The following is a 17,314-nucleotide window of genomic DNA, read 5'->3' on the forward strand; positions in this document are numbered from 1 at the left end:
TCATACTCATGATTATGTGGTGCTGTTCATTGATATCATGTCAATCCTCTTGTCTTCTCGTCTGAATCTGAGACGCTTCTTCAAGAACACGCCAGTGCCAATGGCTGCGGCCAGTAATATTGCCGCGCCTCCAACGGCAACAGCGATTATCCACCAGTTGGACTTGTGTTCCACACATTTGTTCGTCAGTGAGTCCACACCACTGTCGGTTAGATAGGAGAAGTTGGGGTCGATCACTGCTTGATCGCGGAATGAAGGGGTCACGAGCGCGAACACGACACCAAGCGTATCGGCTCCCTGGGTGTAGTTTGTCTGCTCAAAGAATGGATCAGTGAGGTCGAGTGTCCTGACATTGCTCACGCTGAGTCTTGAGTCGACCTGCACCACATTGATGAACTTGGACACCAACACCTTGTCACCGACCTGCATCTCAATGTAGCGGAGGTCGCTCTGCTGATTGGGGTTCTGGCTGATTGTTGAATCATGGCATCGAGTCGACTTGGAAGGTGATTGGATGCGATAGATCAACTCGAGTGTGTTGGTATATGATTTGAATGGCCAGCCTGCAAGAGTAACGTCGGACTTGATCGAGTTGGCATCAATGAGGATAGTCTGGCCGCCAAAGTCCAATGTGGTCTGATTGATAAACTTGGTAATGTTGACTGTGATGTTGAAATCTTGGATATAGGATAGTGTACCAAATGATACTTGATTGGTTGTAGTGTTTACATTGATATTCCATTGTACATCAGCCACTGGATATGTTACCAAAGGTACACCATTGCCATCCATCTCACGTATATGTGTGAAGAAGATTGAGAACTCTCCAAATAATGCACTACTTGGGTTGACAACAGGGTCAACATTGGTTGTTGATGATGCTGTAGTATTACAAATTGGACCATTGTATCCCTCGGTTGTACAATTACATGTACCATAAATACATTGACCTCTTCCAGAGCAAAGTGCTCCTGGTCCACATCCATCTGAAGTTTGGAATGATTGAATGAGTGATTGGATTATCAAACTTGGGCAACTTTGGGTACATACCTGTGTAAGTAAAGTTTAAGATGTTTGATAGTTGTCCACCAACATTCAATTGTAGTTTGTTCTGATTGAGTCCAGGGGGAATGTTGAAGCTGATTGATTGATGAGGTTGGATGATGGATAAGTTTAAGTTGGAGTTGATAGATTGGTCGCCATTGTAAATGAGTTGGATGACTGATGACTCATTTCCAAACTGATCTCCAGTTAGTGTCACTAGACCACCATCAAATGGAGCTATTGATAGTGATTTCAACACTGGTGGATAATAACCAAGTTGGACTTGATTTGTAGTCTTGTTATTCTCCACATATAGTACAAGTGATCGAGCTGACCCATAACCACTTCCAAACATCACACCAAGAGTGTTGTTGTTCTGGAATGGAACAATGTAGATTGGTTCAATCTTTAAACCACCTAATACCAATGTGTAGTTACTGCTTGATAGTTTGAGGTTGTCCACTGGGAGGCTGATCCAACCACCAGAAGTAGGAATTGTGAAATTGCCTGTCGTCAGGAATACAGGAGCAGGCAAGGTAGTATTAAATATAACATAGTAATAATTGTAAGCACCGACCAACTGCTTAAAGCTGAGTCCTGTCTTGGTATAGTCAGCTGACAATATTGTCATTGTGATGGCTTAAGTGGAATGGTGGGATTGGTTAGGAGTTGGACGTTTTGGTATGGCTTCTTGTACATACAAGTGTTGGAGATGACTGCTGTACCGGGAGAGAAGATTGCGCTATTTATAACATTGTTGGTCAGGATGTTTGCACCTTTGTGCGGACCATTAATGAACTGGAAGCTTGCTAAATATGGATGTTAGAAAAGGGATTGTTTGTTTGAATGACGAGGGTATGTTACATACTGCTGACATTCTTTGATGGATAGTACATTGATACATTGCTGAATAAACTTCTAACAAAGATCATATCACTTTGTTTCACTGGAGAGAATACCTGACATGGCAATCCTTCAGCCACAAAGTATTCTTTAATCGGAATACCAGTGCTATAATAATTGCCAGTTGACATGATGAAACTGGAAGTATCCTTGTTGTCTATGAATGATAATAAAAAGATTGTTAGATCATGATGCATTTGAACAAACCAAAGGTAATGATACATACACATAGCAATCCTTGAGATATCTTTCATGAGTACTCCACCAATCTGTATATCAACTGCTGATATACCTTGCAAGGAGGTGACAGTTGTGGAGTTGATTGAGGCAGTAAGGTTACAAGTAAATGATCGATCAGGTACTAGCATCTTAAGTGGCTTGCAAGCTACCTTGAGGGTACTGATCTTCACTGACTCCACATACTCTAGCGAGTCACCAAAGTTCTGCCCATTGATTGTTATCAAGTCACCAGCATACAATCCAGGATACATTGATGATATCATTGGCACTGTTTGATTGAGTTGGTCATGGTCAGTTGTTGGTTGATTGATTGGGTTGAGACTGAGAGTTTAGGGGTACATACTGTTTGGATGGTATCCCTTGTGGGAGTAGCTCTGGACACCATCCGTGATGAGTATGTCATACTCACCAACCATGAATGGTGTAGGACACTTGACTGATGTGCTGGAAACTGTGTTGAGTGTACATTCAAAGCTATCTCGCTTCCTTGTACTGTTGGTGATTGTAACTTTAAGATTTGATATGTTGAATGGTCGTTTGTCCAAGTTGGTGATTGTTATATTTCCAGGTTGGCAGTCTGTTGGCCATACAACTGGATCTTTCTCACCACCATACTCAATGAGTATACCTCCAATGTTCTGTTCAGTAGGTGACAGATCATCCCATGCATAGTTACGCCAAAAGTATACATCAGTCTGAGGTTCTGCTCTATTGTTATCAGGTTGATTCCTAATGAATCTACAGTAACCAAAACACTTGCTATACTTCCTATCATACAATGGTTGGCCAGCCTCTGGTCCAGTTTTCCAAGAGTACAACGTCTCATCATTGGGTGGTCTAGAGTTCGCTCCAAGCCATAATGATTGATCATCAGCTAATCCAATATGTGAATGAGTTGAGTGAGTGAGGGAGTGGAATAGCTCCAATGTGTGTATACCAACATACCCATTTTGCTCACAACAAAGTTGTATTCACGTTGTGTTGTGATTGTGGCGAGATAACCTTTGGGATACTTGGAGGCAACATAGGCAGTTGCTTCATCATAGGTGAAGTTGAGTTTGGAACTATCTGTCGAGTACAACAAAGTGTAGTTATGCCCATTGTCTGGATTGGTGAATGTTGTTGTGGTCACCTGACCAACGACCAATCCATATTTGATAAAGTTGGAATGAGCCAACAATGCTACAACTAATATGAATAATATTGGTTGTAATGATGAATCCATGGATATATCTTATTCTATATCTTGTTAGATAGATATTAGGTTTGATATTATGTTTGATAATAATTGTTGGAGTGTTGTTGATGATCGTGGTGTGGATAGGATTGGTTAGGAAGAAAGAAGAAGAAGTGGAGGAAGGACCACTCATCAGAGAAACATCGATCATCACGCGACACTGGGTATCGGAGTGATCAAAGAGACGGCTGTCAGGTCTTGAGGTATGCCCAATACCAGTTTGTAGATATTTTGGTTCTCATCTTAAGAGACTCTTCGTGGTCCACCCACGATCACTAAAAAATCTGCAAGTCTGGTTCGTGTAATCCCCGATGATTTGTAACGTTTGATGATAGTGATCGCGTATCTGTTGCTAAACGTGTCGATTGGCTGTGGCAGGGACAGTAATAGTTTATTCTTACCATCTCTCCATCATTCTTCGATAGCATACTTCAACAAAAGGTCGTTGACCATGCTCAATCCCTTCTCAGCTGGCAGCTTCTCCAAGTCCATCTGTTTGAACTCCTCCAAGAACTGATTGATGTTCTTCTTCAATGACTGAGGCAAGGTGTGTGAGTTAGTGGGTGAGCTCGGGAGCGAGTGATTGAGGCGTGCCGGTACCAGTACTTACATTTGATTCGAATGACTCTAGCTCGTTGGCTTTGGCCTTGGCCACGTCGATGACCTCTTGTGGGAAACCAGCCATGATGGCTACGTGTATACCGAAACTTTGATCGCAACTTCCTTCCTCAACCTTGTACATCAATGTCAGTCTGTTGTCACTAATGTTGGCAGATACATGAAGGTTGTTGACCACTGGAATCAGGTCGGACAGGACAGTGAGCTCGTGGAAGTGAGTGGCAAACAGACAAAAGGCACCGATCTGATTGCAAATGTACTCGGCAATGCCCCATGCCAGGCCAAAGCCATCATAGGTGGACGTACCACGGCCAAGCTCATCGATAATGATCAAAGAGTTCTGAGTTGCCGTCCTCAAGATGTAGGACGTCTCGAGCATCTCTGCCATGAACGTTGAGACACCACGAAGTTGACTATCACCTGCGCCAATCCTCGTCAATATGCAGTCAACGATCGAGATTGATGCCTCGTCAGCTGGAACAAAGCAACCAATCTGTGCCATCAATATAATGATACCTGTCTGTCTAATGAATGTTGACTGTTTGTTTGATCGATTGAGTGAGTTAGTGAATGAGATGGATGGATGGATCGATCATGGACATACCTTTCCACCCATGTTTGGACCAGTGATGACGTGGAACTTGGACTTGTCGCGTATTAGTTGAATGTCGTTTGGAATAAAGTTGACGCCGTCTTGTATCTCAACACAAGGATGTCTGCCGCCAACAATCACAGTGTCTCCAGTACCCATTGGATGCATCTTTGGTCGAACAAAAGGTGTTGGTGCTGTTGCTGATACATGTGCCAAACTAATGTTTGATTGAGTGAGTTAGTGAGTGATTGATTGATTCATCGAGTGATGAATAACTTACTTTACATATACATCAATGGTGGCAATAAGGGCACTCAGCTCATCGACCAATGGAATGAAACTGGCGGCCACATCGAGAGCTTGTTGGACAAGTGATTGTTGCTTCTCGGAGTAGAGACTGGCGAGCTTGGTGTACTGCTCGTTGAGTGTGCGCAGCTCGGTGGTGGAGAACCTGACTCCGTCCTTCTGTGTACCATGTGTGAAGTACTTGCTTGTGCTGCCACGAATCAGCTTCTCATCCTTGCGACCCATCCTGAACAGATAGCCATCCTTGTCCGACTGATGCAGCTTGAGCTTTGCCTCATCGATGCCCAGGTCATCGGCAATCTTCTCTCGCAATTGATTGATCTTGTTCATGACGTTCTTCTTTTGTGTGTCGATTTTGGAAAGCACCTCGCTGAATGTCGATCGGATCACATACTCGTGCGAGTCGTTGGCCAGGTCCAGGTCGATCGTCTGCTCGACCATCGCGAGGTACTGAGCAAAGTTGCTGACGATGCTCTCGAGGGGCACGGTGAACGACTCGCTGACAAGCTCAGCGCACTGGCCCGAGTAGTTCTGTAGCGATGACAGGAGCACGGGGAGACGCTGCACGATGCCGTAGAGGTTGACGCAGTCCTCGAGGTTGGCCTTGCCACCGACAAACTTCTTGGACAGACGGTCGAGGTCGCATATCTTCTTGAGGTCGTTGGACTTGAGTGATTGGCGGAGTTCGAGCGCATCGACAAAGACCTCGACAAAGTTGAGTCGCTTCTCAATCTCGTCGGCGTCGACTAGTGGCTGCTTGATCCACTGCGCCAGCTTCCTTGAGCCCATTGGTGTGTTGCACTTGTCCAGCAGGTTGAAGATGCTCATCGACTTGCTGCTCTCGTCGTCCGAGATGATGTTCAGGCCGCGGAACGTGGCCGAGTCCAGACGCATGTAGCTGTCGAGATTGAATGTCTCCAGTTTGAACTTGCCAAAGTAGTTGGGGTTGGATAGCAGGTCGAGATGCTTGATGAGACAGCTGAGCGCCTGCATTGCGTGCTCTTGATTGAGCTCATTCAGCACGCTGTTGACCGAGCCCAGCAACGTGGTCAGGTCTTGCTCGATGTTCTTGACGTTGAAGTCCGCGTTGGGGATGTCGGTGAAGGGGAGGTCGCAGTCCTGCAGCTTCTCCACCACTCGCTTGTTGTCTACACTCTTCTCGTCCACGTGGATGAGGCACTCCTTGACGCCCATCTGCAGCAGGAATGATCCCAAGTTGGACAGATGCTCGTTGTCGACGAACTGCAGGACGCCCAGTGTCTTGAGACTGGCGTCTCCAAATGCCGCACCAATAACTCTGTTGCCCCGCTCGGATGACACGCGCAGTGCCACCATGAGTGATTGACCCTTCATATTGAGGACATCCTCGAACATTTGAATGTTGCCAGGTGAGCAATGTCTGGACACCTCCCACTGATTGATTCTGTTGGGCTTCTGTGACCATATCTCCACGCGTAGTTTCTCCGCCACCAACTTTTGAACGACGGTTTCAAACTCAATGCCCTCTCTAATCGTCAGATAGGCAAAGCCAGGCTGAGCATCTTGTGATCCGCTGCCAATATTGTCATCGAGCATTGAACCGGAGCGTGATAGAGTTGGTTTGGCCTTGCTTGCTGCTGCTGATGTGTCAACACGTTGTTTCTTCAAAGGTGTTGAAGGTACATCAGCCCAATACTTGAGGGCTTTCATTGATTTGAAGTGTAACATTGCAACAAACACAGCATCATCACCATGTATTGAGTAGTAACCCTGTTCAATCATTCATTGTTAGTGTTGTCCTACACATTCATCTCCTGCTTGCTTTGGCTCTGTCTGCCCTGCCTACCTACCTTTCTATCGAATAACTTTATAACATTATCTTTCTTCTCTATTGATTTATAGAATGTAACAAATCCCTTATCCTCCTTCAACTGTACCTTCTCATCCTCTGCTGATGGTTCCATTCTTGTATGTATAGTATGTATGTTGTAATGAATGAACAGGCAAATGAATGAATGTGTGACGAAGTGTAGTGATTCAAATTGAAGTTAGTTTCGCGCGCAAAGTCACACTTCCAAGAATTCAAGATCTTGCCTTTGACACACTTAATTAATTGAAGAGATATAACAAACAACAAATAATTGAAGTTATGTACAATATGTATTATTTGTATTTATTGTATTTATAAATATATCTATATATAAGAGATTAAATTAGTTGAACTCCTCCTTGATGACAAGACCATCCTTCCACTCTTGCATAGCCCATTGAGTCTTTTGTACTCTGTGACCGCCATAGGTGAAGTCCATATACATCTGGTATGCTGTGTTGTTGCCATCGATGATCAACTTCTCAACTCTTGCCTCGTGGAATGTAGCGTTCTTGAGGAAGTTCTCCTCGGCAATCCTATTGGCAGCCTTGCCCACACGGTTGGTTGAATCGCCCTTCTCATACATCACAATGTCCTTGTGATAGTACTTGTCAAAGATCTCTAATATTCTGCCCTCCAAAATACCCTTGAGTATCTCTTGGATTCCCTCGGCCACCTGATAGTTCTCGGACTTAAAGCTATAATGTGGCACCTGTGCTACTGGTGCTGCTGCTGGGACAACCTTGGCAACTGTTGGAGGAACCTCAGTGGCGGACTTGGTGCTTGACTTGTGCTTTCTTGAGAAGAGACCCATGATTATTATTTATATTTGGTATGTATTAATGAATGTAAGTATATATATAAGTGTTTGATTACTTTGTAAGCTTCTTGCTGTAAGTATCTATCTTTGTTGTTTGATTGTTAGATTGTTGAATTGATGTCTTTACCGATCCATCAATCGATTATTTATAAACAATGGATGGACAATGTCCATTGTCAATTGGAGTAGCATGTTGCCAAACAATTTCTTTCGATCACCAAGTTGGAACGATTCAGTGATATTCAGGAACCGAGTGCGCCCTTCCAATTCGAAGTCTTTAGAATTGATTGGAGTCAGTGTAAATGACACTAGTGTTTATTTGAATGGTCTCGAGCAAAAGCGCTTTACGACCCCCAAAGTGTAGACCCCACCCAATAATTCCGGAAGTGAAGAACAATCCTGAAGCGATTCCGGAACCCCCACCTTTATTTGTTCGACCAACTATTTTGACCTGGTTATTTGGTCAACAGTTGATTATTATTATTTTTCATTGACCAACAAAAACATTATTATTGTCTATATCGGGTATATTTAAAGATTTATAATTATCGAATACCGGACAACAATAACAAACAAAAATACAACACACACAAACATAACAATTTATTTTTATTATTAATAATATATATCTATCTACGAAGTACTTCCAACATGTGTGTTAATGAAGATACACAACAATTCGCAATTAGTAACAAACTGACTCTTAAGGAGTAACTTCAAACACTTTGAGTTATCATCTGGGGATGAACTTCCCAAATGGGTAATCTGGGTTGCTTTCTCTCGCTTCCCATTATTTAATTTTTCTTTTTTTTTTCATTTCATACGAATGTTGGGGGTGAGCCCATTCGCTTAACCCTAAGTCGTTCGCACTGACAACACATACACGCGTATTCTCATACTTGCTCAACAACAAACATATAATTATCTATCTTTATATCTATACATACAAGCTTTAACTCAACAACATTACTTTGTTACTTCTTAACATATTTTCAAACTACTATTCATATATACATTAACATTGTCTTACTTTTTTTTAAAGAGTAGACTTTTATATTAGACGTTTTGTCACCTGCTTAACCGGAGTGATAGAGCTATAATATAAAAGAGCACCAAGTACTTGTGCTTAACTAAACCCCCTTCGTGGATTCGAAAGCCGTTCTCCTACCCTTTGTTCATACTACCGACTTTATGTCCAAGGGGTGCCAAAGGAAGCTAACTTCTTTCAACTTCACTCTCGCACTCTACGTTGCCGACACAGGAATTTCCTAGCGTTCGCTATTATAATCTATTATATACTATAATTATATACTATAACACAATTTCACAAGCTATTATCAACAATCAATACTCCTACTCTTAATATATTCTTAAAATATCGAACCGACACGACACGACTCGAATATCGATCGATACACATATACAACACCTTACACTCAAACAAAAAGAACGACCGTTTAAACAACAACCAAACATACTATGCCAATCATGTAAGTAGTTAGCTGATATTTCAGGAATATGTCACGTGACACGATAAATATCACGTGACCGACTCGTCTTTTTCACTTTTTTTTTTGATCATCTGACCTAACATTTTTTGTACTTCCTTTCTCATTCTAGGACAACAAACAAGACCTTCAATGAGTCCGATGCAGGATTTGAGGTAGAGGAGCAATGCTTCCCAGGAGGATTCGAGGGACCAGAGAAGAAGCTCGACATTCGTTTCCATCCAATTAACAAGACTGGAAAGTCTCAACCATCTCGTTTGGGACTCCGAACACTCAACAAGGAGAGATGGCAGTCCGTCTTGGACTCTGCCCGTTGCACTATCATCAGCCAGACCAGCAACGACTTTATGGACTCGTACGTGCTCTCAGAGTCATCGCTGTTTGTTTACCCACGCCGTGTCATGGTCAAGACCTGCGGCACCACCACTTTGCTTCACCTCGTCGATAAGATGGTCGAGGTTGGCAGAGAGTGTGGCCTGGAGATTGAGATGGTTCTCTTCTCGCGTAAGAACCTCAACAACCCCCACAAGCAGGTGTTCCCTCACTGCTCTTTCGACGACGAGGTCAAGTACCTCAACAAGACCTTCAACGGACAGGCCTACGTGATGGGCCCCCTCACCAAGGACCATTGGAACCTCTACATTGCTGACATGCGACAGGGCAACACTTTGCAGCGCACCGAGCAGACATTCGAGGTGATGATGCACGATCTCGACCAGGAGGTCATGAAGCAGTTCTTCAAGCGCGAGGGCGTCACTGCTTGGGACACCACCGTCAGCAGCGGCATCGCCAACCTTATCCCTGGATCCATCATTGACGACTTCCAGTTTGAGCCATGCGGCTACTCGATGAACGGCCTGCGCAACAAGGCTTACTGGACCATCCACATTACCCCCGAGGACCACTGCTCCTACGTCTCGTTTGACACCAACCTCGCCGTCGCCGACTACAACCAGCTTCTCCAGGACGTCCTGGCCGTGTTCAAGCCCGGCCGCTTCACTGCCGCCCTCTACTGTGAGGATGGTGCACCATGCGGTGACCCATACTCTGCGTTCAACATTGACATGCCCGAGTTTGCCATGACCAACAAGACAATCCACGGCTTTGACGGTGGCTACGATGTGGTCGTGTGCAACTTTGACCGACAGAATGTCCTATCCAAGTCCATTGACGGTCCAACTGGTGCAGCCCAGCTCATTGAGTCAAACAATGTTGATTGTAACTTCATTGTTGCTTGAAACACTCAGTCAGTAGGCGATCCTTAGCCAGTACCAATCAGTCATTCAATCATTCACTCAATCAATCAGTCACCAACATCCATCCATCCGCCCATTCATTCATTCAATCTCAATCAACCACCAATCACAAGGGGGATGTCTCCATCCCCCTTGGTAGTAGAGTAGGAGTAAACATTATTAGTGGCCTTCCGTCAAACGGACAGCATTCAAGTAGCATCATATCAAACTCATGTTAGTGTACAACGTATTATTATTGTTATTATTATTATCCAATGATTTATTGGGTAAACTATATATATCTGGGGAGTTTGATTCCTGTTCGTGTTCGTCGTCGTCGTATCATATTCGTACATGTCTTTGAGCGCTTTGTATACATATTTATTCCCTGGAGTTGGAGTAGCCGCGACTTCCACCGCCACTGTAGCCACTGGTGCCACTGTTGCCGCCACTGCCACCACTGTTCATGGCGGTCATAAATTGGGAGCCGCCGGAAATGGTGGTCTGGTTCTTCCTTGTTCGCTGCATCTTGAGTTGGGGCAGTCCGTCATCCTCTGTTGGCTTGTAAATCTTCCAGATCTTGCTGCCAAAGATAATGAGCATGGCAGTGAATGTGGTGAAGATGGCCATGGAAGAGACGATGGCGTCACGACTGCGCTGGCTCTCCACGCCTGCCATCAATGGGATGACGATGAACAGCGTGAATGTGATGAGGTAGGTCACGGTGGCGAACTCATGGGTCTCCTCAAACTCCTCGAGATCGATCACGCGAGTCTTCCAAGAGATGACGCATCCATAGAGCAGCTGGAGACCGTGGAACACGAGCAAGGCGTACAGGATGTTGTCACCATGTTGGTTGTTCACACAGGTTTGAGTGAACTCGTACTTGCCAATGCCGTCGAGGCCAAGCGAGTTAAAGTTGGTTGGGCCGCCAACGCCAGAATACAAGGCCAACAACAGGAGGTTGAGCAGCAAGATGCCCGAGTACAGGTTGTACACACGCTGTGGCATGATGGGCGAGATCTTGTCTGACTTCTTGGCGAGCAGCTCATTGAACTTGAGGTAGATCCTGGTGTTCTTGATAATCATGAGGCCCACGAGGAAGGTGTAGCCGAGCGAGATCATCCAGACACGGGAGATGCACAGGCCCTTGGTCTTCTGATGAGTGTTGAACAAGATCACACCGATTGGCACCAACAATGTTCCAAGCATAAGTCCACCGATGAACAACAGGTTGGAGTATTGCACTGGCAACTTGTTGCGCAGGAAGATGCACATGGTCATCAGGACCAAGCCGGCGAATATCTGAATGGACGATACTGAGATAAAGACCTTGTTGATACGATCGCGGTCATAGATCTCGGTGGTTGGCACTGAGTAGTATCCCTTGTCCACAACGTCATCGTACAACTCTGTCATTGACAACATGTCGGCATGAGTAATGCACTTGGAGCCAAACACTTCAACGTTGCGATCGGTACAGAGGTATGGGTGTGAGTTCAAGTCATTGGCCTTGAGCTGGTCCAACACAACCGAGGCATTGGATACCATTGATTGTGTCAACTAATGTATGAATAATGTTGGTTAGCGAGTGATTGATTGATTGGATGATTGAATGATTGAATGAGTGGACTTACCAAGAATGAGAAACGATCAAGTGTGTAGAATCCATTGTTAAAGTCGAGGTAGTGATGGGTGTTCTCAAAGGACTGATCTTTGATTGATTGTCCAACTTGGGTGAACAGGACGTGATAGTTGGTTACGATGCTCTGGAGAACAAAGTCGCCGAGGACGGACTCGTGAGGGAATCCATTGGAGCCAAAGGCGGCAACACCTTGCTTGAGGAAGGATTGTGAGACGCTCATGGTGTACTGGCTCTGGGTGATGGCATCGATCGACAGACCCTTGAGTATGTTAACGGCGCCAAGTGCAGTGTCTGGGTCGTTGTACGATTTGGTCGAGACGACATTGACCACGGCGTTGGCATTGGCAGCGGCCACGCCAGAGTAAAAGGCGTTGGCGGTGTAGTAGTTCTCCACGGGTGGACCGGGCACGACCAGTCCAATGTTGTTCCTACTCAGACCGGCAATGTATCCAAGCATGTAGAATGGCGAGATTGGGTTGAGGTCGTACGACGAGATGTACTGGTTGCTGTCCTGGTGCACGCCGGAGGTCCTGATCAGGAAGTAGACCTTGCGTCTGGACGCGTAGCGGTGGGCGGCGTCAAAGGCGGCGCTGGCCTGGCTCGGATCACAGGTGATGATGTAGTTGTATCCATTGTTAATGCTGCTGACGATGTTGTCGTAGACCTCGTCGTACGTGTTGACCATCTCCAGGATGGCCGACGAGGATATTTGCAACTGCTGTTCAGAGCGGCCAGCGCCTTGGTTGACCATGTAGTTGAAGGAGACGTCCGTGATGACGCCTGGCAGCAGGACGGCCATCTTCAAGGTCTGGCCCAAGGCCATGCCCATGAAGGCCAATGTCAACAGTAGTAATATATGTGTGTGGTTGTTCATGTACATGTTGGTTGATTGTGTATGTGTGTGATTATGTGTGTGTTTAAGATTGATTGATGATTAATGGACTACAGGAAGTAGACGAGTTTCGAACAATGTCGTCTTGGGCAAGGTTGGACCAAATGTGTTGTTGTTGTTGTTGTGTTGCGCGCTGTTGTTGAGATTATACATGTACCGTCTATTGTACCATCCATGCAAGCATTGATTGATACGATCAATCAAACCAAACCAATGAGGAGATACAAAGAGGTTTAATTAATAATCGATCAATCATTGACACTGTATCCTCATACACTTCACACACTCACCCTCTAACCAACACCAACACTAACAGGTCCAGATGGATAAGGCCAGACACCACCATTCATGCCCTCACTGAGTTGATAGGCCCTGTATCATAAAGCCCCACTATGTAGTGTAAACAATTAGTCCTGCCCAATCACATTGCTCAAGGACCTAACTGGCAACACACACAATCACTATTGGCCCCCAAATCAAGGTGGATGCGAAATCGACCTGTGGAGACCAAAAGGATCGTCCCCAGTGGACCCACTACCCCCCACATAGATCAAAAACGAATGATAAACGATATCTTTCAACCACACACACACAATCAATCACATAACTTACTTGAAGCACCCCCTTTCTGTCATTGTTGCCGACTTGATCTTTCAATCAGCTTGTTTGGGGAGATAGGGCGGGGTGATCACCTTCTAAATGAAGGACAGTATCAGGCGATATTAATTGCATCGATTGACCAAAGAATGGTCATACAACAGTACATTTGCACGTCCCTTTGCCAACGAGCGAAATGGAACGAACGTATTATCATACCCAGATCGATCGATATGGGGATGCTGTTGGAGATAAATGAGTTTCGGGAGGTTTGATCTGATCTGTCAGTCTCGTCAACTGTCGGAGTCTGTCTAGCCGGCGGTCAATCAGCTGAGGGTATGAATAGAAACTAGAAACTAGAAATACCACCTGTTGTCGCAGATCAACCTGTGATCAACGTTGTTGGGGGCGGGCGAGTACATGCATTCATGAATGAATGATTGATTGATAAAGCTGTCGACTTGAGGAAGACGACAAACTAGTCCCAATATTTAATCTTGCCATCCCATCCACATGTGACCACTTTAGACTGTTCAATAGGATGCCACTCTATGCCGATGCACACTTCGTCGTGAGCGTTCAGTGTCCTATTGTTATTGATTGGTTTGAGGTAGTCAGTAAACTGCCAACAGGGAGATTGGAAAGTGGAGAAGGGTGCATTGCACGAATGGACATTGATCGATCTATGATCTCATCGACCATCGAGTGAGCTCACTAACTAATGTTACATACTTATAAACTTTAGATGTCTTCCAGTCCCAGAAGTACGCCTTGCCAGAGCCGTCACCACTGATCAAATACTTGCCATCAGGCGAGAAACCAACCTGGCATGCATAGCCAGCCGATGTGTGGCCTTGGAATCTCTTCTTCTTGTTCATTCGGAACTTGTCACGTGCGCTGTATATCAGGATTTGGTTGTCCATTGACTGTGCGGCAAACCACTTGCCATTGGGATGCACGGCCACTGCGGGCATGCTGTGCATCTCTGGGTCACTGATGTACTTGATCACGACTGGGATGTCCCACTCCCAGACTCTCAGCGACTTGTCATCACTGGACGATACGAAACGTCGGTTGTTGTCGATAAAGGTGAGCGTGTTGATGGCGCCCATGTGCTGGTCGTACTCCTGGACGACGGTGTTTGAGTTGGTGTCGTACTGGAGGATCTTGCGATCGGATCCACCGACCAGGAAAAGGTGCTGCTTGTCCTCGTCTGGATTGAACTTGAGGCAGATGGGCTCTGCACCATTGGTGTAGGATGAGATGATCTTGCCTGTCTCTGTGTCCCATAAACGAGTGATACGATCATATGCACAGGACAAGAACTGTCTGCCATTGTTTCTGAAGCAAATGTCACGAACTGCCTGTCCATGTCCAGTGTACGTCTGGATGCAGTCGCGCTCATTGTACACATCCCAAATCTTGACAGTGCTATCCTTGCCTGCTGACAGCAACAGGTTGCCATATTTGGGCATGAGACGAATGGCCGACACACCCTTGGTGTGTCCAGTCCATGTGTGGATGAGCTTCTTGGGCAGGTAGGCATCGTTGACGCCTGGATGCAGCTCGGGCGATGGCTCCAGCCAACTCCTGCCCATGTAATCTCGCGTCTGCTTCCTGTGCATTGTCGCAGTGACATCTGGAGCATCCTTACTCTTCTTTTGCTGCTTCTTGCGCATATCCAAGTAGGACTGCTGTTCGGCGCTGAGCACAACATTCGAAGCGTCCTGTAAGTCCTGCTCGACCTGTCTCGACTTGAGCTCGATCTCCTCCTCCTTGGCAGCCCAAGGTCCTTGGTATCCCTTCACATCGGAAGGGTCATCATGCTGTCGCTTGTTGTTCTTCTTCTTTGCCTCTGGACGTATATTACTGCTAAACACAGTCATTCCCTCTCTATAGTTGTCCAGATTACCAATCACTCCATTGCCACTTGGGTCTGCGGCGTAACCAAGTGATTGGAATGTATGATACTGTTCTTTGAAAGCAAAGTCATTCACATGGAATGACTCTACAATGCCTGTCTTGTGATTCTTCAATGCTGGGTCTATTCTTTGTTCTATGTTATGTATGATTGAGTGAGTGATCGTTCGTTAGCATTCGTCATGTCATTGTAAGTCATTCAATCAATCATTCATACTTGATCTTGAGAATGGTGTTTGTGGACCTGCTATATCTCCATGCATGCTCTCGTATGTTGCATTGTATGTAAGTGCTCTTGCATTTGGGTCTATCTTATTCTCAAGTACCTGTTGTTGTCGATGATGATGATGCAAAGATGTTAGAAGACGCGTACTCATTCATTGTTATCATTCAATCATTGTATACTATACTCTAATAGATTGTACTGAAGGTGCTATAGAAGTAGGTTTAAATGATGTGAACTCCTTTAGTTGTACATTATCTTTACATATTGTCTGTGTGCTGTTGTTGCTATTATTATTGTTGTTATTTATGCTGTTGTTGTTGGTGGAGTCTTCATCATCATCACTACCATATGCAGCTAACAAGTCCATTTATAGTGTGTATGTATAAGTATGGTGTATATATACAAATAAAGTAAAGGTATACTTAATATGAGCTCAATCAAGTAAGAATGACTAAATTAGAATGAATGAAGTCGACACCTTTCGCGAAAGGCAACTTCACACAAACAATGCAAACACAACATTCTTTTGTGGAAACTACGTCTAACAATGGATCGAACGAATGAATAAGTGATTGTAATGTAATGTCTGTACATGTTTAATATTAAATATATATTGTATGGTCTAATGGTCTACTCATCATCATTGTCAGTGATACGCTTTCTTTTCTTTAACATTGTCTCATCACGCCTGTTATTTGTTGTTGTAGCGGTGTATTTACGATCGGATGTCACTATCTTATCACCTCGCCTGTCTTTCCAACTGTCATAGTCTGCAGATGCCTGATATCCTAGTTCAAAGACATGGTTCTCTCTAGACGTCAGATTGGACTGCAGTCTGGATATGTCCGTGTTCTTCAAGTGCATCGACTGCGTGAATATGTTGAACAGGCGTTGCTTGAACACCTTGGCCAGTACCCTAGCCAATGAATCATCCTTAAAGCTTCATTCACAAGGTAAGTAAGTATTACATTCATTCATTCAATCAATCAATGAACTTACAATGCAACTATCATTGAACCATAACGATCATAGTAGGGGAACTTGCGCATTGAAATGACCTTGGCATCAGCCATCAGTTTGTTCTTGAAGTCCTCGAGATATATTACAGGTGGTGAGTTGGATATGATATCATTGTTATTCAGTACCTTGGCGAGCCAGAATGGTAACTCAAGTGATGTGCCCTGTTTCATCTGTATGATTGATTAAGATAAGTCGATGTCCTACCTACCTCTCTACATTGCTAACAAACTTACATCCTGATGCATGGATGACTGGTCCAAATGACCCAAGTTATAGCCGTCCGTTTCAAAGCATGATACTATCCTCTAGAGTTCAAAGATATCGTGACAAGTTAGTCAATCATGTTAAGGATATGGACATGGTCATGGAATGTTATTCATACTTACCTCTTCCTCTGCGAGTATCTGATCAATATCGTAATAATTACTTTGATGTTGATATGACATGTCTATTCAATGAATGAGTTGGAAGAAGTCTTATATACAACAACAATCATTATACCAAGGTCCATATGAACTTTCAAAAGTTGGTAACCGAATCAAAGTGGCGCCTTTTTCAAATTTTGATCACTCTTCCCAAACCCTTGCCCTAACTCAAAAAGAGCACTACTTTAAAAAACAAAGAGATAGAGTTTATTCAAACAAAAGGAGTAAGTATTATAA

At 44.6% G+C, this 17,314-nt stretch overlaps 7 protein-coding genes across 7 annotated transcripts; 1 reads left to right on the plus strand and 6 right to left on the minus strand.

Moving 5' to 3' along the window:
- Window positions 1-12: 12 nt before the first annotated feature.
- SAMD00019534_051920 (hypothetical protein) lies at window positions 13-3,412 on the minus strand (the record flags this gene model as incomplete). Its single annotated transcript, XM_012899663.1, has 8 exons — window positions 13-986; window positions 1,051-1,683; window positions 1,746-1,853; window positions 1,913-2,104; window positions 2,174-2,455; window positions 2,531-2,895; window positions 2,965-3,061; window positions 3,133-3,412. The coding sequence occupies 8 exons, from the start codon at window positions 3,410-3,412 to the stop codon at window positions 13-15; spliced, it is 2,931 nt and encodes a 976-aa protein (XP_012755117.1).
- Window positions 3,413-3,835: 423 nt separating this feature from the next.
- SAMD00019534_051930 (hypothetical protein) lies at window positions 3,836-6,883 on the minus strand (the record flags this gene model as incomplete). Its single annotated transcript, XM_012899664.1, has 5 exons — window positions 3,836-3,961; window positions 4,035-4,580; window positions 4,647-4,851; window positions 4,915-6,689; window positions 6,770-6,883. The coding sequence occupies 5 exons, from the start codon at window positions 6,881-6,883 to the stop codon at window positions 3,836-3,838; spliced, it is 2,766 nt and encodes a 921-aa protein (XP_012755118.1).
- A 255-nt stretch (window positions 6,884-7,138) lies between these two features.
- SAMD00019534_051940 (hypothetical protein) lies at window positions 7,139-7,612 on the minus strand (the record flags this gene model as incomplete). Its single annotated transcript, XM_012899665.1, has 1 exon — window positions 7,139-7,612. A coding segment is annotated over one exon (474 nt), but the record flags the coding sequence as incomplete, so codon positions are not given.
- A 1,476-nt stretch (window positions 7,613-9,088) lies between these two features.
- On the plus strand, window positions 9,089-10,355 carry SAMD00019534_051950 (hypothetical protein; the record flags this gene model as incomplete). The annotated part of the gene is made up of 2 exons (XM_012899666.1): window positions 9,089-9,099; window positions 9,230-10,355. 2 exons carry the CDS (start codon window positions 9,089-9,091, stop codon window positions 10,353-10,355), a joined length of 1,137 nt encoding a protein of 378 aa, XP_012755120.1.
- A 384-nt stretch (window positions 10,356-10,739) lies between these two features.
- Window positions 10,740-12,892, minus strand: SAMD00019534_051960 (hypothetical protein; the record flags this gene model as incomplete). Its single annotated transcript, XM_012899667.1, has 2 exons — window positions 10,740-11,827; window positions 11,941-12,892. Coding segments are annotated over 2 exons (2,040 nt in total), but the record flags the coding sequence as incomplete, so codon positions are not given.
- A 1,072-nt stretch (window positions 12,893-13,964) lies between these two features.
- SAMD00019534_051970 (hypothetical protein) lies at window positions 13,965-15,936 on the minus strand (the record flags this gene model as incomplete). The annotated part of the gene is made up of 5 exons (XM_012899668.1): window positions 13,965-14,073; window positions 14,219-15,120; window positions 15,631-15,732; window positions 15,817-15,867; window positions 15,898-15,936. Coding segments are annotated over 5 exons (1,203 nt in total), but the record flags the coding sequence as incomplete, so codon positions are not given.
- Window positions 15,937-16,262: 326 nt separating this feature from the next.
- On the minus strand, window positions 16,263-17,098 carry SAMD00019534_051980 (hypothetical protein; the record flags this gene model as incomplete). The annotated part of the gene is made up of 4 exons (XM_012899669.1): window positions 16,263-16,572; window positions 16,632-16,822; window positions 16,886-16,957; window positions 17,039-17,098. The coding sequence occupies 4 exons, from the start codon at window positions 17,096-17,098 to the stop codon at window positions 16,263-16,265; spliced, it is 633 nt and encodes a 210-aa protein (XP_012755123.1).
- Window positions 17,099-17,314: the final 216 nt, after the last annotated feature.

The sequence above is a fragment of the Acytostelium subglobosum genome, assembly GCF_000787575.1.
Source record: "Acytostelium subglobosum LB1 DNA, scaffold: scaffold9, whole genome shotgun sequence".
NCBI lineage: Eukaryota > Evosea > Eumycetozoa > Acytosteliales > Acytosteliaceae > Acytostelium > Acytostelium subglobosum.